The 25,464-nt window shown below is 41.2% G+C and overlaps 1 protein-coding gene across 1 annotated transcript; it reads left to right on the forward strand.

Moving 5' to 3' along the window:
* The first annotated feature begins 6,295 nt into the window (after positions 1–6,295).
* tmem256 (transmembrane protein 256) lies at positions 6,296–10,943 on the forward strand. Its single transcript, XM_085267335.1, has 4 exons — positions 6,296–6,413; positions 6,931–6,968; positions 7,798–7,878; positions 10,044–10,943. Exons 1-4 carry the CDS (start codon positions 6,332–6,334, stop codon positions 10,185–10,187), a joined length of 345 nt encoding a protein of 114 aa, XP_085123461.1. The 5' UTR covers positions 6,296–6,331; the 3' UTR covers positions 10,188–10,943.
* The last annotated feature ends 14,521 nt before the right edge of the window (positions 10,944–25,464 follow it).

The raw sequence follows: 25,464 nt of genomic DNA on the forward strand, positions 1-25,464 counted from the left end.
TCAAGCTTCCTCCCATTTGACTGTATTCTTCAGTTTTGTCCTAATATCTTATTTTTCCTGGTTTTGTCCAGAAATAAATACTTGTAATGTTTTGGAGCTTGGCTTACATCGCTATGAAACTCTGTGAATAGTACTACTACATCTTAGAGAGTAAATAGCAAGCGTTTGCAGACAGGTCAGCATCTTCTAATAGACAATGGCAATCCTTTAGCAACCAAAACAATCACAAGGAAGTTTTTCAACTTGCACCTGCCAACAACTTCCAGTAACCATTGTACACCCAGTTGTAGAATGCACATTTGAACTTTGTGACTGATGGTTACCAGGAAGTCTGGTCATGACTAGGCTCATGGCCTGCGTGAATAGGGATGGGTATTGTTTAGGTTTTATCCGATACCGGTGCCAAACCGGTACTTTTGAAACGGTGCGGTGCTTAAAGAATGGAGAACACAAACTTTGTCCAAAAACCTCTCATGTTTAGCTGGGTTTTTTTTTTTTGTAAAAAGATAACAATGCTAGCCTTTTCTGCAGCTATAGGGCATATATGGTATCATTCTTGGCTGGAAGCAGTACTTAAACAATGGAAAAAACACAAACTTTGTCCAAAAACCTCTCATCCGGCCATGTTGACCCAATGTGGATAGCGAGCGGGTAAATGGTAAAATGGCCTGTATTGGTATAGCGCTTTACACATCCACTGGCGCCACCGGGCCCTCTGACTACCACCAGTAGGCAATGGGTGAAGCGCCTCGCCCAAGGACACAACGACCGAGACTGTCCAAGCCAGGGCTTGAACCGGCAACCCTCCGATTACAAGGCAAACTCCCAACTCTTGAGCCACGACCCACATGGAACTTTATATCTTAATGTTTTCCCATATTACTTTTGCTTTTGCTATGAGAAAAAATCAGAGTGCAAAAGTGAGTAAATTGATAACACTTCCAACAGTGTAACAAAGCAAAGTCTTCATTTCTGAAAGCGTCACTCAGAGTGTAGCTTATATCTTGAAATAATGGCGTCTTTGGGGTCTTGCTGAGGCACTTCCATCTGTCTTGTTACCTGCAGAAGAAAAACAAAGTGGAATCCTTATTTGTTTGTTGATGAGACAGCCTGTTCCCACTTTGTTTGTCTTACTCTTTTGAGAACAAAGATGCATCACCAACAGACGTACCTAACTATACAGCTAACAAGGAAATTGGATTTACAAAACAACCCAAGGCAGTACTTTAAGTTGGAGGGAAAATGAAATTTCTGCTGTATATACAGTTTTTTCTTTCCAAACGAGCTCCATGTAACCCCAGAAAAACTTTGTTAATATAATTCTTATTGTTATCTGTTGTTTGTGTTTTGTTTTACTTGCAAACATCGTCCAAAAGAGTAATGAGACAAACATAAGACTGTCCAGTACCAGTACATATACAGGCATATGTGCATGCTTCAGCTAGTTGGCTAAATGCTCCCATTTGGCTTCCACTATATAAAAAAGCAATTGTTAGACTCATGTTAGCTGGCAATTTAGCAAACTAGCCAATTAACATTTTGAAAAGATGACTTTGGTTCTGATAAAATTAGCAAGTGAGATATAGTTAGCCAATTTAATTGATTTCAGTTTGATTCATACATTGCTACATCAACAGTCACCTGAAGGTGATATTGTAAGGTAAAAGCCTACAGTGCTAAAAAGAAAACCCCAATAATCAGACAGTCTCGTAATGGTAAATGGATGAGTTTTTATGGAGCGCTTTCCTACTCTACTTGAGCATTCAAAGCACTTTATACAAGATGTTTTCTATCTAACATTCACACTCTGACGGATGCATCGCAGAACAACTCAGGGTTCAGTATTTTGCCCAAGAATACTCTGGCATGCAGACTGGAGCAGCATCAAACCACCAGCCTTCAGATTAGTAGATGACCTGCTCTAACTCCTGAGCTACAGCCGCCAAGTACTAATCAAGCCAGACCCTGTTGAGAGTGGGCACGCTCAGGGTGGTATGATTGTCAGCCACAGCACTTGGTGACAGTGGGAAGAAAGAACTGTCTTTTAACAAGCAGAGTCTGAACAAACGTATCTCAAGCAGGGACAGCTACACTATACTGCCAAATGTATTTGCTTATTTTCCTTCACATGCTTATGGTGTTGAGTGACATCCCACTCTTAGTCAACAGGGTTCAAAATGACGTTGGCCCACTCTTTGCAGCTATAACAACGTCGCCTCTTCTGGGAAGGCTTTCCACAAGGTTTAGGAGTATGTTTTGGGGACTTCCTGACCATTCTTCCAGAAGCGCTTTGGTAAGATCAGACACTGGTGGACTAAACGGCCTGCCGCAGTCGCCACTCTAATTCATCCCAAGTGTGTTCTATCAGGTTGAGGTCAGGACTCTGTGCATGCCAATCAAGTTCTTGCACACCAAACTCACTCATCCATGTCTTCACGGACCTGGTGTGCAGTCATGTTGGAAGAGGAAAGGGCCATTCCCAAACTATTCCCACAAAATTTGGAGCATGGAATTGTCCAAAATGTTTTGGTATGCTGAAGCAATAAGAGTTCTGTAGCGACTGACTCCAAAGAAGTCAGTTGCTACAAATGGTGACCAAATGGTGATCATTTGGTGACCCTGCTCTGTGATTTGGCTGGGTTGTTGTCATTTGCAGTCACGTCCACACCTGTTACACAGGTGACATCCTATAGTTCATTTGCAAACGTTTGTAGAAGTAGGCTGTATCCCATTTCAGGGTCTGCAGCCTTAAAGTACGCAGCCTTAACAGTCCACACGGGCCGCGTACTCAAAGACCGCTAAGGCCGGAAGTGAGAGGCTTGTGAAATGGGACGGTCTAGCCTCCGTCGCGCTGCCCAGGTTGCCTAGCAACCATGACACTAACAGCTGGAAACGTTTCATACAGCTTTGTTTGACAGGAATGAAGGAGAAAATCTTTTGTTCATTTGTTTGTTTGTTTGTACATTAGCTTTGATTTGACAAGTATCTGAGGCTGAGACCACAGGACTGTGAAATCATGATTATTGGGCTTCATTTCTGTACTGAACAGTCATTTAAGATTAGCTAGTAAATAACAATTAGCTAATGTTGTTCATGAGACTAAGGTCATCTCACTTTGGTAATGTAAATATAATATGGCCAATATTAAAGTTATAATTTCAATCATTATTAGTTATTACAGCAGTGAATGAACTCTGTTTCAAATACTGAGCTTCAGTAAAGATTCAAGCTGCATTTATTTATATTATTTATATTTCCTGTCACCTTAAATCTTCACTCAAAGACAGGTTTCTTTGACACTGTATATATAACTGTGTTATATAGATGAGAGACAAATATTGTTCTTTTAATATGTTGGCATTACTAAATTTGTCTCAGTGCTTACTTTAAATATCCATAAAATCATCACATTCTCTGTAAGATTAACGTCAACTATTGAACGGCGTATATTTTAAAGTAAAGGCTTTAAAACCAAGTTAGTACTAACATTGCTAATGTCACATAACTTTGCCGACATGTGGCCAACAGTAATGTTTTAATGTTCTTTGTTATTAAACACTCGCACATAAATAAGTGACATAATATTCAGTACTTACTTTTAAAGGTTTACTCTTCGGGCGCCCCTCTTCCGCTGTTTTTTTTTACCGGCAAAATTATCCACACCCACCGCTGCGCTATGCATTCTGGGATATGTTGGGCCATGAAGTCTACACCGCCACGTCCTTAAAATTCAGTGAAATAAAGGACGCATTTGAGGGCCGCATTTCGAGCAGCCTTTGAATTGGGACAGCCTTCGTCGTGTCGCTGTGACATAATTGGCCTTAAAATGCGGCCTTTAAGGCTGCAGACCCTGAATTGGGATACAGCCGTAGTCTGCATGCCTAGGTGCTTGATTTTATACACCTTTGGCAATGGAAGTGATTGGAACACCTGAATTCAATGATCTGAATGTGTGAGTGAATACTTTTGGCAATATAGTCTATGTTCTGCAACCATTTGGGGGATGAGGGTAAAAAGAATATAGAAAAGCAGTGCATAGAGGCAAGGAGAAAAGTATTAAACTATGGGAGAGAGTAGGAAAAAGGTAATGACAGCAGAAGTGTTCAGTTAAATTCAAAATTGGATATCACAGGGTGCCAATGAATAGAAGCCAGTATGGGAAAAATGTGATCTCTCTTTCTAGTCCTTTTCTCACTGTAACATTTTGAATCAACTGAAGGCTTTTTAGGGATTTTCACCAACATAGCAACAGTAAAAGCACTCCACTCAAGGCTTCATAATGGGAATTCAAAAACCAGTGTGCTACAGCCATATTTTATAATGTCGTGTGCATGTGTGGGTTGCAAGACGGCCTCCCGGTCTCCATTCTCACTTCATTACTACATTTAAAGAAAGTAATATTCTCCTCCCCTTCCAAGAGCCGCTTGTTTTCCTGGAGGGGAGCTCGATCACAATAAGACAGGCCAGGGGCAAGCAATCTGAAGAGATCAGACGCAAACATGCACACACTTTGACTCAAACACACACTGAGGATTGGCGAGGAGCAAAGCAGTCACTGGAGAGCAGAGAAGAAGACAGGCAGGCAGGCTGAAGTGAGATGGATGTTGGCTCTTGGAGGAACCTCACAGCACACTGCTGCTGGGACTTAGAGATAATTTGCTGCTTGTCTGTGAAAACAAGATGTAAAGCCACAATTTATTGTTGTCCTTGCTATCCCATCTGCCGTGGGCCAGAATGAAAATGACCTGTGTTTGCAGGGTAAGCACAACATTCCTCTGCATACAACCCTATATGCAGGCAGCGCTAGAAATCATGCCAAAAGACAAAAAAGACGGGAAAAAGTTCACAGGCAGATGATGGTGACAGACTTAGATTAAAACCCACAGAGGACACACACAAACACACCCACACTGGGTTCAGTTCACAGTTGATGATGAATGCTTGCGACTCATAAAGCTTATTTTTAATTAGCGACATGGTCATTAAAATGTGTTAATTGTATGCATTGTGTTAATGCTGTGTCAAAGTCAGCTAAGGACGAGGCTCGACGAAAAGTGTGGTTTAGCGACTCCAGTAATGCAGTGTGACCCTGTGTAATTTCAGAATGGTAATTGGACAAAGTCCCCCTGCCCGTCCGTGTGCACAGACACACACCCACACGCGCTACCTATCCACAAATTTTGGCAGATGAGAAAGCAATACAGCTCCCCCTTTTGGCAGGATCTACCAGGATCAGTGCATCTTCATCAAAGACATGGCATCAACCTTGGTCTCCAACTCCTCTGCTGGCAAGAAAATACATCAAACATTAGGAATAGCTCACTAAAGACAACTTCACCGCTTCTTCCCAAAGTTGCAGTGACAGACAAATTGAAAAGTGGCACACACTAATGTGCCCTCCGCCTCCCCGAGCCCATCATTCAGTGGAATGTGTTGTTTCGGTGATGCTGAGGAAAATGGCAAAATAAGCCACTATCTTAAAATCAATTATTCATAAAATCCTGAACAATACTAAAATTTTTATTGAATAATAAAACAGAGGTGATGACTTAAACAAATCGGGGCAAAACATAAACTGAATCTGATTCTGCATTCCACTTTAACAAGGGAGGTCGGTCAGGTCAACTTCAAGCTTCAGTTAATGCATCAATATATTACAAGCAGTATGTGATTCCCTGCACTTAAATTCACATGCAATACCTAAAGGCGCTGAAACGACTGCTCAAATGCCATGTCAGTGTCAGATCAGCTTGGTAGAGTAATGAAATTTGCCCAGTGGCTTGAAACTGTAGCACGGCAGCGGCCATTTTGGTTCAAGTCCACAAACTGATAACAGACGTGCCTGGAAGCCCAGAGCCCTGGAACGAACGCCCCCACTGCTGCTTTCAAGGACTCAGATGCTGGAATTCAGAGAACAAATTGCTGATTAAATAAACACACATCAGCATATCAGAGACTTAACTCCGAAGTCACGTGTCATATTAGTTGGCATAACTGCAGGTTCGCACAATATATTTTCCGTTTTAGACTACTTATCTTGCATGTATGTTATAGTTATTTTAGAACACAAATCTGTTTCAACACACTTTTCCGTTTACATGTAGCTGCAACACTGTGGTTACACTACATCATAATGCAATTAAAAAACATTTCTTCTCTTAATGTCTGATCGTTTGTTGTTTGCCCCATGAGCGGGAAACCCACAGTCCGTCATTTAACTACGTATGTCCGCAATCACGTAGTTGAGAAGGCTGAACGTACATAATGACAGTGAACGCAGCACCGCCGTCACTTCTTCCGCCCGCGTGACACCTGCAGTTACAGTCCAAACATGAGCGCTTCTGCTGTGGTTCGGAGGTTAGCAGCTCTGTCAGGAGCCTCGGCAGTGGGAGCTGGGGCTTACGGGGCTCACGGTATGCAACTGTCCTATTGTCTGTAGCTCTCGCTCAGCTGAACAGTCGTGAAAGGCTGTCATGTTGAGGTTTACGGCGCCAGCCTTGATATCAAAACACGCAGATTTAAAGTTTGCGTACTCACCACACGCCCGAGTAACTGTAAAGCAACAACACATACATGCTGCTAATGTTAAACATGCTAACGATTAATTCGGCTTTCAGTAAGCCGTCGAAGCTTCACGTTGTTTTTGTAAAAATAACCAGTGTCGTAATCAAGGTGACCCGCCTCCAGGGTGGAAGAAGGCTTTTTGTGGGTCAGCCACTGTCCACGGTAGGGATAGCTGAGTGGTTGGATAACTTTTAAAATGTGATAAGAGAGTGGTTGGTCTCACCACCGTATCACAACACGAGTATTAAGGAACATGACTTGAGGGTGTGGGTTACTGATTAACCAAATAAAGTGTGGTCTGTTGTGTCTGTGATCATGATATTCATGGTGTGATAATAAGTAACAGTTGTGTTTTTCTTGTTTTAGGTTTCAAGAACAGCGATCCTGATGACTACCGAATAGTGGTATGTTCATAATACTGCTACTTATGTTTTTTTTGAGCATTTTGTGTGCCTAATATCAGTTTTCATTAATTCGTGTTAGCAGAGGTAAAGGTCAGAGCATATGGATTCAAGACTGATTTAATTTGGGATGCACTAAAACGGTGGATAAATATGGCTTCATGGTGACTTTGTCATTGACGTAGGCACGTGAAGTGACATCTGAAATACCTCTTACCGAGCTTAGGTTGTTGTGGAGGGGGCTGCTGGGGCCTGTCTTAGCTGAACAACTATTCTAGAACCAGATAAAAATGTCTTTGGAAAGTGGAAGAAAGCTGGAGTACCTCAAAATACCCGTAAAGGCACTATACACAAAAAGTAGTGAGTAGTAACAAATTCAAATAAGAAAGAAAGATGGGTTAAAAAAATGCAGCATCTACTGTTGGCCAAATTTGTATTTTAAGCATCAGTGTATCTGCCCAATTGGTGCAACTCCAGTTATAGTTTAGTGGACTGTATGACTGTTATTTGTTTTACTCTCAGAAAACTAAAAGATGTCTGTGAAACATTTTCACACTGTGCTGTTAATCTGGAGGAAACTTCTGTAATGCAAAAAGACAGGAAATTGATTTTTTTTTTAATGATGAGATACTTTCCTGGCCAAACTTGGGCTGATTGATGAGAATGGTGTAAATGGTGCTTGATAGCGGCTCACTAAATATCCACTTCTAAACTTAATAATAAAAGGCCTTTCCAGAAAATGTTTGATTCACTGAACTTGATGAGTGGCTGGGAAAGGCAGAGTTTTTTCTGAAAGCTCTGTGTGTGTGTGTGTGTGTGTGTGCCTCTTCAGCTTTTTGAAACCGCCAACAAGTACCATTTCTACCACAGCCTGGCCTTGCTGGGTGCTGCCCACTGTGGGAAACCTGCTGTGGTAAGTACAGAAGCCTAAGACCCTCACTCTTGGCTGGATGCACTTAGCTCAATCCTTTAAAGTGGATATAGTGCCACAGTCGTATTTGCTGTTACCTGTCCATCCTCACTCAGAGATATTATGTTACAGAGACTGCTGTTTTATTACATTATAAATGATAAAAGTGACAGCATAAGTATAAATTTGTTGTGGATTGACGGTGAAAGAACACATTATCCCAACAAATGGAACCAGGAAAGAAAAAATGGTAGCCAAAGAATCTCCTCACTTAAATGTCACCACCCCATCATCTGTACTTTTAAGCATTCATGCATGTCCCTCTGCGTCTCATGTCTGATAATGTTGTTATTATGAGTTGACAATAAATTGGTAAAAACTGTGGAGTTATTAATTTGGATTAAATAAAATCTATGAACCAGCTTTGGAGTCAGTCCGATACAGTGAGTTTTTATTGTTTACACCTGTTTAAGGTGTCCATCTATAAAGTTACTAAACCTGCTCACTCGAGTTGTGTTGTGTGTCAAAATGGGCATAAATATTAAGCTAATGAGATAAAATGACTCATTAATCATAAGTAATGATACTCAATAACATGCGTTATTCTGCTGATAAGATACTTTAATGTGTGTAATGTGATAGTAAGCTAATAAGCCACATTAGCTAACTGAATGATGGGCTAATAAATTATGTTAGGAAATGACGTACTGTAGTAGACTAATCTTTGCTAATAATATGAATCAATAGGATAATAAGGTACATTGTTGAATTTAATGGTAGGCTATTGAGATAAATTAGCAAACTTACAATCAAGCTAACAAGATGTGCTGGCTAATCCGGTCGTAAAGTCTGACGTCACTAGCCGTGTCTGGGCCTAAACTCCGCTGCAGGTCCATATGTCAAACGATCACTATGGCATTACTGAGAGTTGAAAAACTGTCTAAAGTCTTTCATCTTTAATAAAATGATCAGCGTTCTGCTCTACCAGGTGTAACAATTGAGTTTAACATCCAGGCATCCATGAAAACGGAATTTATGACATTTAACGGAGTTAGAAGTTAGCAGGAAGTTAGCTCGCTAGCTTCTATCTAAATACAATATAGCATGTCCTGACTGCGGGGTTTTGGAAACAAATTAAAACGTACAGCTCTGTTATCACTTCCAACATAAATGAAGACAGAAAGCTAAACAGCAGTGATGTTTGTAGGGTTACTGAAGTTGGGCTAGCTGGTATATAATGATGTGCTACGTGACCGCTAGCGACACAGCTATGTTAGCATAATATAAACAAGCTAACTTTTTTTCCACTCGATAAAAGTTAACGTGAGTGTTATCGGTGGTCAGGAACAAATGTAATCGCATGGCAGGATGCTGTAAAAGGACCAAACTTCAGCCAGGAGAACAACTGAGATAATCCATCCACAATACGAGGTTAGTCATTCATATACTGCTGCATGGGCTGGGCTGTAGTTGCATCCTGATCTTAAATAAATGATTAGCGGTAATAAAAGCCGAGGGAGGTCAACAGTGATCACTGACTGTTTTAGGAGCTTTTTGAGATTAAATAGAAGAAAATACAAAACATTAAACATGTTAACAACACAAAAGCCATATTAAAGCAGACTACTTTAGGCCCGGAAGTAGGATTCGTCACGTCATCACTTAACGACCGGATATGTTTTCTTATGATAAGAAGCATGCTAATATTATAAATTAGCTGATGTAACATAAACTATTAAATTATGTTAGCCAATAGCATATTTGTGGGATAATAGCATGCACTGGCTAACTGAATAGTGGGCTAATAATAGCATACTCTATTATACTAATAAGATAATTAGCTATATTAGCTAACAATGCAAGGCTAATAAGATGCATCAATTTTTAAGTAAGCTGATATTATTTAATTATATTATAGGATGATATTATAATATAAGTATAATTTAAGAAGGCTGACTCTAAATAATGGTTTGCTTTTAATGCTTTTAACTTTTTTTGCAAAACAAACAAACAAAAAACTCCTTTTTGCTGGTCCCTGTGGGGTAACATCTCAAGCAAGGGCGAGTCTCAAGCAAGAGAGGTTGGAGAGTACATGGCAGCCCTACTACAATGTGTTTGCAAACTTACAGATTTAAACTGACTGAGACCAAAATGTTTCTTTTTCACAGGCTGGTAGCCTTCTGATTGCGGGCATGGGGATGTTCTGTGGCTCTTTATACCACCAGGCTCTGACAGGGGACCCCGGACTGCGCAAAGCGGCTCCCGTGGGGGGCGTAGCTATGATTGTTGGATGGCTGGCCATGATTCTCTGAACTGTGACAGCTTACATCTTCTCCAGAGAGCCACACTGTGACACTACACTGTCAGACTGCTAATAAATGAACTGGAGAACTTGTAAGAGTTGGCTGAGGGCTAGTGCTGAGTTATAATGTCACCCATCCAACCACCGCCTGCCCTGGGTTGTGGATGTCAGCAGGAGATAAGGTCACCGCAGGATGATCACTTTTCTGCCACTGCTGTCTGTTTGTGGCTGCTGCCCTTTGACTATAATGTTAAACTGGATAAGAAATTTAACACAAAATGAATGGAATGAACTGTATCATCCAATTTGTTATGGAACATTTTAACTTTTGGTGATTTGAGTTAAAATGCATCAATAAGACAGTGTTTGTTGTGAAAATAAAGAATCCCTCATGATAGATTAACAACGAAACCGTTTCCTAAACTCTGAAATCCTTTTTTCCACAAGGATTGTTTATTTACCTTTAAACAGTCATTTACCAGCATGAATAAATCTCAACAATGAATATTCAATCTGCTGTATACCAAAGGTCCGTGTCAAGTCTTTGCTTTTTTCCATTTCTCACAGACATCACTTTCAGATACTGATCATCTGCTGTAGATGGGTTTTTAGGTTATCTTCTTCCTCTTTTCTCCTCCGCTTGTTCAGTTTTGTCTTTTTTTAAGGACACACTGCACACCATGCTGAGATTTGTCAAGTTTGCAGCTAATATCTCTTTGGGAATTCCCTTTTGGTGCAAAAATAAAGTTTTATGCCTGTCTTGTTATCCTTGAGATTTTTCATGGATTTAACTATACGAATGGGAACAAATTGTTATTTTGGAGAGAAAATCTGAGAAAAAGCAGCCACATGTCCACTTAAAAACTTAAGCAAACTTTCTGAAAGCCTGGAGAACTACTGCTCAACAAAGTCGTACAAAATTACAGCAAAGTCTGGCTGCTTGGAAGCAAAATATAAAGAAATGAGGCAAGACTGTAAGATGTGACATTACCCTCTGATTTCTGTAAACCCATTTTGAAGACTCAAGTGTTTCAGTCTTCACTGTCTTGGTATCTTGAACTCAAACAAGCTTTCAGAAGTGTTTTCATTTGACTGCATAGTCAAATATTGTTTTGTTGAAAGACGATAAGCAAGTGTTGACACACAGAACTTTATGCTAGAACACTAGGTCAAAGTTTTTAGTATTACTTTTTTTTAACCTCACAATGTTTGTGTAATAGTAAATAGCATTCAGTTGCATACTTACATTGTGTGCTAAAAAGAACTAATGCGTGTTAATATCTGGTCTTTAAGTGATGACGTATGAACCCTGCTTCCGGGACCAAACTACTCTGTGTTTATTAAGGCTGTTGTGTTTTACATGTTTTAATGCTTTGTATCTTGTTCTATTTAATCTGAACACCCCCTAACAAAGAGCAGTGATCACTGTCGGCCTCTCGGTTTTTGGTACCACTATTCATTTTAAAGCTCAGTTTTTAAAACCTTACGGTCTAACTACAGCCCAGCCCATGCAGCAGTATATCAATGACTAACCTCTATTGTGGATGGATTATCTCAGTTGTTCTCCTGATTGAAGTTTGCTCCGTTTACAGCATCCTGGCATGCGATTGCATTTGTCCTTAACCATCGGGAACCGTCACATTAGCTTTTATCAAGTGGGAAATAGTTAGCGTTCATCCTCCTGTGTTTATATTATGCTAACCATAGCTGTGTCGCTAGCCACCATGTAGCACATCATTATATACCAGCTAGCCCAACTTCAGTAACCCTACAAAAGTCACTGCTGTTTAGTTTCCTGTCTTCGTTTATGTTAGAAGTGATAGCAGAGCTGTACGTTTTAATTTCTTCAGAAATCCCTCAGTCAGAACATGGTATATCATCTTTAGATGGAAACTAGCGGGCTAACTCCCCGCTAACTGCTAACTCCGTTAAATTGAATACATTCTGTTTTCATGGATGCCTGGATGTTAAACTTAACTGTTACACCTGGCAGGGCAGCCACACCGATCTTTTCATTAAAGATAAAAGAATTTAGACAGTTTTTAACTCTCAGTGATGCAGCATCACTGATGCTGCAGTAATCGTTTGACTTTGGGACCTGAAGTGGAGTTTGGACCCGGAAACGGCTAATGACGTCAGACTTCAGTTCAAAAGAGTGCTTTATTTTTCATTGCAACATTAAAAGCTGTTGTCACACATGCTGTGACTCTGAACATTTCTAGATATTATCTAGCTATTATCTGGTAAATGAGAATCCAATGTTCAAAACCATCACATTGGACTGGCTAAAGTAGTAGCTAATAGCTAAGTGTAATAGTCTGGTGAAGTCATGTCTATCGAGTGGTCTTCTACACTATTAGACAGCACCCAGGTCTCAAACAAAAGTATTATTTTAAGTATTCCAATACACAAGCACATATAGATTGTGTGCTACATGTGGACAGTATAGCAGTTGACATGTTAAAGCAGCTTTAATAGCAAATTTTATTATTGTTATCATACCTGGACAGTAGAAACTTCTGTCCTAGAGGTTTGTTGTGTGCACATTCATCTGAAAGGAAAAAGGAAGCTGACTAATGGTAGTGCTAGTTTAAAGGGCATCCTCAATGTGTTGGTTTCACTAAAGGCTAGATAAACCCACAGGATTCACAACCTATGGCAGTAGAAACGGTGTCTCTTGTGGTGAATGTATTCACAGCCCCGAGGGTTTGAGCCTCTGAGTAGCAGAACACAAAAGAGTTCTTTAGCAATAGCCTCCCGTTAGCCGGGACCATGTTCCAACCACTCGGCATTCAAATTGAAAGTGAAATCCATTGAAACACTAATTCCCCTTCCTGACTGTGGGCCCATGAATGGAGACCTTTAGAAAATAGCTGTATAAATCTCTGGGTCAATTTGCTGGGGCCGGTACATAAGCCGAGGCTGTGCTCAAAAGAGAAGGCACTATTGACTGAATGCGTTGCCAGTGAGCTCTTGATCACGAGTCATAAAACCCTCATTAGAATTAAGTAGCTGCTGAGGAGAATTCTGTTCTTCCAGGACCAAGCAATCACACAAGAAAAAGCTCTGACGCCCGGTCACACATCTATGACTCACAGCTTTCAAGCATATGGGAGACACCTGACTGAAAGTTACAGGCTGTTCCGCTCTGTCGGATGCATATTTGAAGTGCTATCATCAAATTTTCAGCCATTTGTTAAATATTTAAAGCGAAACCATGTGATTTTTTTTTCTTGACAAGATGTGAGCTACAAGTTCAGAACAGTTTCACACACTAGTCTTATTTTAGGGTATTTATTTCTCTCGTCTGTAGCTGACGTTCACATGGGTGGATCCTGTTGCTGTCAGCAGCACACCACAGTGTTAAAATCCATTAACTGGATCACAGAGTTCTGGTCTGCCAACACACATTTGATGTGTGAGCACACGAGGGGGGGTGAAATGGAAAGTGAGATAAAGGGAGACCCTTATCTCAGAACCATAATCTCACGAGTTAATTCAGACGACGCGTCAGCTTTTCAGTGTATCTATGAGGAGTGCTTGTTGAGCACTCGGTGTACGGTGCCTTCAAAGATTATTTTTTAAAGAGAAAATGGTTTTCTAATATATTTCATTACAAATATAAAATACAGTTTGCTTAAGTGAAAGAACATCTACACTTTTGATGTATTTATTTTACCATCTACCATGGACTGAGCTACAGTTCATCGGGGCAAACGTTTGCAGTTAATCCAAATCCTACATTTAATTTAGGAACTTGAACCATAGTAGTGCAACATAAACTAAGTTCATTTATATTTTGACCATGGAAATGTTTAAAAAACTCAAAATGGATTAATTTCAGAGGTCCAATCTCCCGCTATCAATGCAGCTCACAATTTCTCTTTGTTCCTTCTACTTCCAAGACTCTTGGTTCACTTTCCTCAGGGTAGCTGTTCGGTGGATTTGAAACCTGACCACAGGGGTGTTGTCAGCATTCACTCAGCTTTAACATCACTCTGGATTCTCCACTAGCTCTTGTTAGCATGCTAACTGTGCAGATGCTAAGAAAGAGCTAAACTTTTGTTATCAGTATAATGTTAAGTGTTTCATTCCTGGACCCAGTTTTCCCTGGACTATCATCCTCTGGTGGTTTTGTGCAATAAAAATTAAAGTAGCACGTTACTTTGGAATGTGTTACACTCTGCAATTTATGGTACAATTTACAATAGCCACATGACAACCAGTTAGCAAAGAATTATTTGCTGTTTTCCAAGTCATTCAGTCTTGATGCTAGCTGCAGGCAGTAGCTTCATATCTTACAGACAGTTACAACAGAAGTGTCAATCTCTTCATTTCATTTGTTCCTTTGTGGACTGATTCAACCATACTCCTTGCTGTGAGAAAAGACAATCTCTCACTAATAGCTAATAGCAGTGTCTTTTGGCAGAACGATCCAAATATCTAAAGTATCATTACCAATGCTGGTATTGCTGTCAGATCGATATCATCATTGATACTTTGTTGCTATCCTCTAAGTTCAGTATGTAGCCCACTGCACTGTGTAAAATAAAATGTTCTTTGGGAAATCAATAAACCTCAAATATGTACCATGAAAAATGTCTGATCATTTTTGTGTTGACATTACATCTACTTTATTTATAGCCTATAGCACATTTACAAAGCAGTGTCAATGGTTGAAAAGTGTGCTTTGTTGTGTTTACTAGAAGATAAGATAAGATAACCTTAGTCCCACACGTGGGAAATTTGTTTTGTCACAGCAGGAATTGGACAGTGCAAAAGTTATGAAGCAAAAATTAGAATACAATAAGAATAAATACAATACACAACTGTACAGAATATAATAAAATAAAATACTATATACAGTAGAATAAAATAGAATAAAATATACAATAGGATAAAAGTAGAATACAAATGCTGTATACAACTGAGTAAAAATACAACGATGCCAGAAAAGAGTATTGCACTTAGTGTTATTGCACATGTGTGGATGTGTGTGTTTGATTAGTTAAAGTCTTTGTTGTGGAGTCTGACAGCAGTGGGGAGGAAAGACCTGCGAAATCTCTCCGTCCCACACCGTGGGTGCCGCAGCCACTGAAGGAGCTGCTCAGTGCTGTCAGAGTCTCCTGCATGGGGTGGGAGATGTTGTCCATCAGGGATGACAGCTTAGCCATCATTCCCCTGTCACTTAGCACCTCCACTGGGTCCAGAGGGCATCCTAGAACAGAGCTGGCCCTGCGGATCAGCCTGTTCAGTCTCTTTCTGTCCCCGGCAGAGATGTTGCCACCCCAGCAGACCACACTGCAAAAAATGGCTTAGGCCACCACAGAGTCATAGAAGGTCTTCAGGAGTGGGCCCTTCACTCCAAAAGACCTGAGTCTCCACAGCAGGTACAGCCTGCTCTGCCCTTTCCTGATGAGGGCGTCTGAATTATGAGTCCAGTCCAGTTTGTTGTTCAGATGAACACCAAGGTACCTGTAGCTGTCCACAGCCTCAATGTCCGTACCTTGGATGTTCAGTGGTTGCAGTGGAGGATGTTTGTGCCTGCGGAAGTCTACCACCAGCTCCTTGGTTTTACTGGTGTTGATCTGGAGGTAGTTCAGCTGGCACCAGTCCACAAAGTCTTGGGTCAGTCCTCTGTACTCCCTGTCGTCCCCATCAGTGATGAGGCCGACTATTGCAGAGTCATCAGAGAACTTCTGCAGGAAGCACTGGGTGGAGTTGTGGGAGAAGTCTGCAGTGTAGATGGTGAAGAGGAACTGAGTCAGAACCGTTCCCTGTGGGGCCCCAGTACTGCAGACGACCCGGTCCGACACACAGCCCTGAGTTTTCACATACTGTGGTCGGTCGGTGAGGTAGTCCAGTATTCATGTTGTGAGGTGATGGTCCACTCCTGAATTCTCCAGCTTGTCCTTCAGGACCGTCGGAAGAACGGTGTTAGAGGCACTGGAGAAATCAAAGAACATGATTCTCACAGTGCTCCCAGCAGTCTCCAGGTGAGAGAGGGAACAATGTAGGAGGTGAATGACGGCATCATCCGCTCCAATGCCAGGCTGGTAAGTAAACTGAAGTGGGTCCAATGATGAGCTCACCAGGTGCCGAAGCTGAGCCAGGACCAGCCGCTCCAGGGTCTTCATCAGGTGGGAGGTCAGAGCCACCGGTCTGTAGCTGTTGAGGTCCTTGGGGCGTGAAGTCTTTGGCACTGGTACAACACAGGAGGTTTTCCAGAGCTGTGGGACTCTTCCCAGCCTCAGGCTCAAGTTGAAGAAGTGCTCCATCACCCCACACAGTTGGTCCGCGCAGGACCTGACGACCCTTGAGCTGATGCCATCTGGGCCCGCTGCCTTCTTGGCTTTAATCCTCCTCAGTTCCCTCCTAACCTGGGTGGTTGAGCGAGACAGGCTGGAGCCTTGCGTTGAGTTGTGTGTATGTTGGATGCTGTTGTTGGGGTTGGGGAGGAGTGAGCAGGGTGAGTAGAGGAGGTGTGAAGTGTCTGAGGTGTCAGAGGTGGAACAGCAGCAGTGGGGGTGGGTGAATCTGCAGCCGATGTTGAAGACTGCCTCATGGATGAATCAAATCTGTTGAAGAAATGACTCAGTTCATTTGCGAAGTTAAGTAGTGATTCATCTCGTCAGTCATGAAAGGCTGCTGTCCCCTACATATGCTGCTTGTATAGGTTAAAAATATTGGAATCAGTATTGGTATTGGCAATACTTACCCTGTATTTATTTGGTATTGCAATCAACACCAAGATTTGCAGTATTGCGCTAGCGTATTGCACAGTATAACACTAGTGTGTACAAGGATAGGATCCTGAAACTGAAATGACAATAGCAGCTTGTCCGACTGAGACGTATTAAAGTGTCCTTTGTGAAAAAGGCCCTTTGGGTGCACCTGTTATGATTTACACATGTCCTTTTACATGGGCGAGTGATAAGTGTTAGAAAGTACACTAAATGCCCTTTGATTGAATGTGGTTTTAATGTGTTGTGTGTTGCTGTTTAATCCATAAAGCTGAATAGATTACAGAGGCAAACCCATGGGCTGTCTGCCTTTGCCTCTGACTCAGTCTGTAGTGTTGCAAGCTTGGGAGAAAGCAGAGGCAAAGATACCAACGGTAGATATTGTTAATTATGCCTCCAGGGACTTCCTCTGCACTTCACAATTGTTCCTATCTTTTTATTCCCCCTCAACTCAAGAATATATTATTTAGTCAAAAATGTTCGCCATTTTTTCCCTCTGTTTTGGCCTTTTTCTCATCTTACCCTGCAGACAGATTTAATTACATCAGCATCTTCTGTGAGGGGATTGTGTGTGTGTGTGTCTCAGTTTATTTTGGTCAAAAAATAAAGAAAGTGGTTCTGTGAGCGTTATCAGTCATGAATGAGTAAGGTGACAGTGAGCTTATAGGAATTGAGACCCTGGCTATGGATTGATGTGCACTCACCAGATCCTCAATCTGAAGACCTGAATGAAACTCTCTGGCTAGGCCGTCTTTGGCGAGGCCACTTGATTGCCCAGAGCTTCCTCCCTCTCATTCACATGAACCAGGGGACACACAAATACCTACTCACAGACACACACGGGCAATAAATTAAAGTGCATGCTGTATAATGCCACCACAGCAGCGCCAAATCCCCTCTCAAAGGCATCAATCAGGACGCAGCGTCTCGCATTGCGGAGCGGAATGACTCTAACGGCCGTCCCGAGCGCTCCCACATCCCGGTCTCCCCCTCTGACCTTTTCAAGACACTTAAATGATATCACACCCTCAGATAGATTATACCCTCACTTCAATGGACATCGAGGCCCCATCACTTCAGCCCCCTTTTCACGGCTTTATACCCAATCTTTTCGCTTCACTCTGCAGCACAGTCATGATGGCAATGCATCAGAGGAGCTAAAGGGATGACACCGGAGGGAGCTGCTATTGTTACCACTGTCATCAGCAGCCGTCTCACAGAGTAATGTGGTGTCTGGAAATTGTTATTAGACAGCTGGGATGGTAAAGATAATGGCGAACAGTGGTTGGGATTATGTTGCATAAATGATATTACATAAACTCGCTATGATCTGCGGTTCAACAAAGCACTTTACAATGAATTTCTCGCTTTTGTAAATATTCAAAGAAAATGCTTTTGTATAACTATAATCAATTTGATGTATACTTTAAACCTGTTGCTGAGAATTACTGTGCTATAGTTCTAGCTAGAGATTTACATACTTCCATTGTGGACACTATAGTTTTGTCCCCACTGGCTTTTTAGTAATTTCTTTGAGCTAGGGTGACATACAGCTTTAAGAGTAACTAGAATTTTAATTATATAGCACAAAGTAAAAAAAAAAAAAGGCTTTAAGGCTAATCTTAAAAGTAGAGAGGGTGTCTGTCTCCTGTGTATTTATTTTGTTGTTTTCTGAAATAAACACAGGGTCAAAATTATATATACACTATACTGCCAGTAGTATTTGCTCGTCTGCTAGTGACATCGCTTTCTTAATCCACAGAGTTTAATATGATGTTGGCTCACCTTTTGCAGCTATAACAGCTTCAGCTCTTCTGGGAAGTCTTTCCACGGGGTTTGGGGATTTTTGACCATTCTTCCAGAAGCACATTTGGGAGGTCAGACATTGATGTTGAACCAGAAGGCCAAAGGTGTTCTGTCAGGTTGAGGTCAGGGATCTGTGTAGGCCAGTCAAGTTCTTCCACACCAAACTCACTCATCCATGTCTTAATGTGTCTTGCTTTGTGCCCTGGTGCCCAGTCATGTTGGAACAGGAGAGGGCCATCCCCAAACTGTTCCCACAAAGTTGAGAGCATGAAATTGTCTTGGTGTCTTGAAGCATTAAGAGTTCCTTTCACTGGAACTAAGGAGCTGAAATCAACTCCTGAAAAACAACCCCTACCAAGCTTTATACTTGGTATAATGAAGTGAAACGAGTACCGTTCTCCTGGCAACCACCAAACCAGACACCTGACTCTGTGGGATTTCCAGATGGAGAAGTCTGATTCATCAATCTGGAGAACACTGCTCCACTGCTCTATAGTCCAGTGGTGGCGTGTTTTTCTCAATAAATGCTTTGCCTTGCACCCTCGGCTATTTAAAGCTTGGATGCAGTTGCTCGGCCATGGAAACCCATTACACGAAGCTCTCTACACACAGTTCTTGAGCTAATCGGCCACATGAAGTTTGGAGCTCTGTAGTGACTGACTCTGTAGAAAGAATCTGTGCACATCAGCATCTGCTGACCCAGATCTGCAATTTACATGCCCTAAAACTTCATGGCTGAGTTGCTGTCTTTTCCAGTTGTTTGTAGTTTGTTATAATGCTACTAACAGTTTACTGTGTAATATTTAATAGTGAGGAAATTTCACGACTGTACATCTGTTTGAAAGCCCCCACCTGAATTGTTTTCTGTTCTCTCTACATGTCATGCTTTTGGCTTTTATGCTCTCTAAGCCATTGGTGGAGTTCTGAGGAGGTTTCTTTGTCTTCAGTTGTGCTTCTCAAATCTTTTCCTCTGTAACTCATTCACCTGTGGATATTTAAGGCCTGATTGTGCAGCAGTTATTTGAACAATATTACTTAGCATTATGAACATTATGCACTCTGGCTTCTCACCCTGTGTGAATATTTCTTCAGCTAACTATGAGTTTTTTGGTTTGTTTTCTGCTTTTTAGTTCTCAGTCCATAACCTGTTAAAGAAACTTTGTTCCCACTCTGTCTTCTCTGGAAACACTGGTGCACACCACCAGCCGCTCACCTCTGGAGAGAATCCTGCAAAGAGACGGACTTACCTGCAACTCACCTGCCTGCCCACAGTCTGTCTAGGAATAGGCCCTCCTCATCTCAGATCCCTCCAGAGCTTATTTTCTGTAATCCCTCAAGTAATAAAATCTGCTCACAATAGATTAGAGGTCTTTCAGTAAACTATGTTCAATTTTAAACTCGGCGAGAGTGCCAGTAAAATGATAAATAGGTTAGTTCTTAGATTGTGTTTTTCTACTCTACCTAAGCACTCAAAGTGCTTTATACAACATTCACCCAAACCCTTTTTTTGTACACTTAAATGTTTTTTTTTACCTAACATTTATACATTTATGCTGAATGTATAAGAGAGCAACTTGGTGTTCAGCATCTTGCCCAAGGATACTTTGGCATACAGACTGGAGAGCCAGGGATTGAACCACCGACCTTCCACTTATAAGGCTACCTACACCTGAGCTACAACTACTCTAGCAAAACATGACACCACCAGCTAGCTTGCTGACCAGCTTTCTGCATGTGCTTCATTTCATGCAATCACCTCAAGGTACATATACAGTGATTTCTACCAAGTTGCGTTAAGAAAATAAATGAACCTGTACAACAAAGCTTGATTTTTGTTTTATTCTAAAAGATGCATGTTGTACAATCTTCAGTTCTAGAAATGAATAAAACTATTACATGTTGCTTTGACATTCATGTGCATGAGGAATGAATCTGATTTGCATCTCTATATTCAGCAGCATTAAAAATGTTCTTGAGCCAACATTAGGCCCGTGCACAGACTCAGCTGAGACAAAATCAAAGTAAGAAAGGAGATTTCATAAAAAAGAAAAGAGAACATTAAAAAATAAGGCTAAAATATATGATATTTTATCACCCACTGACATAGAGCTGACCAACAGGTTTGGACTGCATGCCTGAAGTTCAACGCTTCATCAGCATTAACTGCGTAATGTTATATATAGTCATGAATCAGTCACAGCGATTTTCCTTGGCTACATTTTAGCTGAAAATACTGTTGGTTTTACTGCAGTAGAATGAATGTTACCTTCAGGACTTGTGCTTCTAATGGACTATTAATCCACTCTTGCTAAATTCAATATGGTTGACATATTATCTTAATTTCAAGCTGATTTCCTCTGTTTACTGTAACTGTTTTCCAGTCTGACCCCAAGTTCAAACCCCCAAATATTAATTTTACTGTCACAGAGACACTTTTTGCTGACAAACTAGTTATTAACCCTCAGAGTTTTACCAGTCGATCTATGTCCCTGCCCTAACCTATGATCGTGAGCTTTGGGTAGGGTCTGAACGAATGAGATATAAGCGGTGGAAATGAGCTTTCTCCAAAAGATGGCTGGCCTCTCCCTTAGCAATACGGTGAGGAGTTCAGTCATTTGAGAGGGACTCGAATGATTAAGAAGACCAGCTACTCCTCCACATTGAAAGGAGCCAGTTGAGGGGGTTTAGGCATCAGACTAGTCTGCCTCCTGGGTGAACTGTTCTGGAGAGATTATATCTCTTTCAGCTGGCTGAGAATGCATCAGTGCTCCTCCAGATATGCTGGAGGAGGTGACTGAGGAGAGGAAGGTCTAGGCTTTTTTGCAACCCAGTCCCAAAAATGGAAGTCTGAGTGGGTGTTTTTAAAGAATAGGTTACCAATATTGGAAAGACAAATATTTTTTGCCAGACTTTTTCTTTGCTGTTTTAAAATGCTCACATTTTCCAGTTGTGACAAATGTTCTTTTGTTTATCCATAAAACAAAACATTTTTCCCCAAATACATGTTCACAGGCTCCTGCAGTTTCCACTTGATTTGACTTGCCAGGAGGAATATTTTTAAGGCAGCCCTTAATTCTAGACCTGGGTGATACAGTGGTGTGAAAGGGTGTTTACCCCATTCCTGATTTGCATATTTGTCACATTTACATCAGGTAATGTTCAAATGTTGGTTCATGGTTTTCTTCCATTTTTGATCTACTGCAGAATATTTTTAAGGCAGTTATCTGCTATAAAAAGCCAGGACAGGAAAATCTCCTCAGTTACTTTGACACAAATGCATCTGCTGTGATGCTTAAACCTCTGATGAAGTCTCACAAGTGTCAGCTTTGTTTTTATAACCAACATAGATATAGAAATATGGATATATACTGATAAATGATCATTATTATAATATTTCTGGCTGTATGAGTCAAAATTTAATCGAATCAAATCGGGACGTTGTGAATCTCAATTGAATCGATTATAGAAATCAGTGACGATATCCAGCCCTAAACATCCTGCCAACAGCGGTGGTGGTAGTGTGATGGTCTGGGGCTGTTAAGCTGCCTATGGACCTGGACGACATGCTGTGATAAACTAAACCATGAATTCTGGTATCTACTAAAACATCCCGAAGAAGAACGTCTGGCCACCTGTTCATGACCTCAAACTGAAGCTTGATGAAGACTCTGGAGTGGCCTAGTCAAAGTCCTGACCCGAATCCTATCCGGTTGTTCAGTCTGACGTCAATAGCCATGTCTGGACCTAAACTCCGCTGCAGGTCCATATATCAAACGATCACTATGGCATTACTGAGAGTTGAAAAACTGTCTAAAGTCTTTCATCTTTAATAAAATGATCAGCGTTCTGCTCTACCAGGTGTAAGAATTGAGTTTAACATCCAGGCATCCATGAAAACGGAATTTATGACATTTAACGGAGTTAGAAGTTAGCAGGAAGTTAGCTCGCTAGCTTCTATCTAAATACAATATAGCATGTCCTGACTGCGGGGTTTTGGAAACAAATTAAAACGTACAGCTCTGTTATCACTTCCAGCATAAATGAAGACAGAAAACTAAACAGCAGTGACGTTTGTAGGGTTACTGAAGTTGGGCTAGCTGGTATATAATGATGTGCTACGTGACCTCTAGCGACACAGCTATGTTAGCATAATATAAACAAGCTAACTTTTTTTCCACTCGATAAAAGTTTACGTGAGTGTTCTCGGTGGTCAGGAACAAATGTAATCGCATGGCAGGATGCTGTAAAAGGACCAAACTTCAGCCAGGAGAACAACTGAGATAATCCATCCACAATGCGAGGTTAGTCATTCATATACTGCTGCATGGGCTGGGCTGTAGTTACATCGTAAGGTTTTAAAAACTGAGCTTAAATAAATGATTAGCGGTAATAAAAGCCGAGGGAGGTCAGCAGTGATCACTGAGTGTTTTAGGAGCTTTTTGAGATTAAATAGAAGAAAATACATAACATTAAACATGTTAACAACACAAAAGCCATATTAAACGCAGACTACTTTAGGCCCGGAAGTAGGATTCGTCACGTCATCACTTAACAATCGGATTGAAATGCCGTGGCATGACCTTTAAAAAGCGGATAATGCTCGAAAACCCTCTAATGTGGCTGAATTATAACAATTCTGCAGAGATGAGTGAGCCAAAATTCCTCCAGAGCGCTGTAAAAGACTCATAGCCAGTTATTCCAAACGCTTGATTGTAGTTGTTGCTGCTAAGGGTGGCCACACAAGTTATTAGGTTTAGGGGGCAATCACTTTTTTACACAGGGCCATATAGGTTTGGATTTTTTTCCCCTTAACAGTAAACACCTTCATTTAGAAACTGCATTTTCTTTGTATTTGTGTTATCTTTGTCTAATATTTGAATTTGGATAATGATCTGAAACATTTAAGTGTGACAAACATGCAAAAAATAGGAAATCACTTTTTCACACCACTGTATGAAGTGATGTTTCGCATATCGTTTCCTCTCCCAGTAAAAGGAAGTAAAAACTAAAGAGTTTAAGAGACATCACACTCCTCTTTTGAAGCATCTCACTCTGTCTGCTGAAGGCTATGGTTATCTCTTACCTCTCATTTGGCAGACAGCTAGTGTCGCTCCCTCAGCTTGCTTATTAAGTGCAGTGTGGTACAGCATTATCTTGATAAATGTTCCTCTTATGGCACGGGATAGGCTGATGAATCAGACAGCGTTGGGCTGTATATGGCCAGTTCTTCTCACTGTCACAGTGTGATAGCAGACTGTGAGGTGGTAATGATCCACTGACAAGCTGAGGGGGAGGTCTGACAGGTTATTCCAGGCGCTATCAATCCACTGAAATGTAGCAGCGATGCAGAATATGAATAACTTGGGAATGTGCACACGAGGTTTACCCTCAGATATTAAACAGTAAGTGGTTCACCTACCAGTATTGAACAACTGCTGGGGGATCCCAGGGAGACATTATTGCTTCATTTTATTTAACACATCTTATTTTTGGGAGTTTAATTCCATCTTCCCTGTGTGAAATTTTCTAAGTCAAATATCATTTGGGAATATAAAAAAGGAAGTTACTCCTTAAAGAGCCAAAAGTTTTGCAGCTGAACTTCAGTGTCACGAGAAGTTCAATTTAACCCGACTCTGAAATGTCACCTGAAGAGATCTTTAAGGGTAAAAAAAATAGAATAAAAACCACAAGGATGTCATCACGATCATCTCAAATCTGACCTGAGATGACACGATCTGGATAGAGGATGCTAAAGATTTTTGACTGTATCTCCTTGTGAGGTTACACAATATTTCACAAGAAAGATGACAAACTTAAAGAAACTTTATTACAGGGTCTTGCAGCACAGCTGAGACTGTCTACCTAGGTCTCAGCTTTGCAGCTGAAAGTTGGTACCATTAAGAGTTACGCATAACATGCTAAGCTTTTTGTTCTTAACCGACACATTAACCACAAAGCCTCCTACTGCTCAGGACTCATCAGGCTCATTCTGGGCAGCTTGCTTATGACCTCCTTCCCCAGGCCTTGCTCCCTTCCTTTTTTCCTACTTTGGGACAGGACTAACAGAACATCTCGGATCCAAGGAGCAAAAATAAGCTTGCTCCAAATGTTGTCTTCTGGGGTCATGTTTAGAGATAACGGGTGGGCTCGGAGTAGAGCCGCTGCACTAAATATAGTCTGCTGTGGAGGTTTGGGTAACCGACTAGGATGACTCCTCAGAGACGAGGTGCGTTGAGGGTGTCCGATTGGTCGGCAGAGTCTAGGACACACGGGAGATTATGTCTCTCAGCTCTGCATTTCTGTGAAAGAGTCAATTGCTGGAAGAAGGGGGGTCTGGGTGTTTTTGCTTAGAGTGCTGCCCATGCAAACTGGAACTATAGAAGAGGCAGAAAATGCATCCAACCACAGCTTCCTCCCACAGCCTAATAGCATGCATGTTAGGTTAACTGGTGACTCCAAATTGGCCATAGGTGTTTGAATGGTTGTCTCTCTGTGTTAGCGCTGTCCTGAGTGTAACTGCTGCTGACTCTTTGACAGCAGGGATTGGCTCAATCTCCACCACAACCCTAGATGTCTTTCAGGTTTTCATCACACTGTTTTTGGAGCATTTAACCAGCACAAAAATGGATATGATACAACAGATAAATACAGGGAATATATTAATAATATCCAGTATATTTGTGTCTGATCCCCATCATCTTTAAATCAGCCAATGAGTGACATTGCTAATGCCATGAG

This window comes from Mchenga conophoros, linkage group LG3 (assembly GCF_057382185.1).
Source record: "Mchenga conophoros isolate Kocher_MC1m ecotype Shallow Benthic linkage group LG3, M_conophoros_male_GT1.1, whole genome shotgun sequence".
NCBI classification, from domain to species: domain Eukaryota; kingdom Metazoa; phylum Chordata; class Actinopteri; order Cichliformes; family Cichlidae; genus Mchenga; species Mchenga conophoros.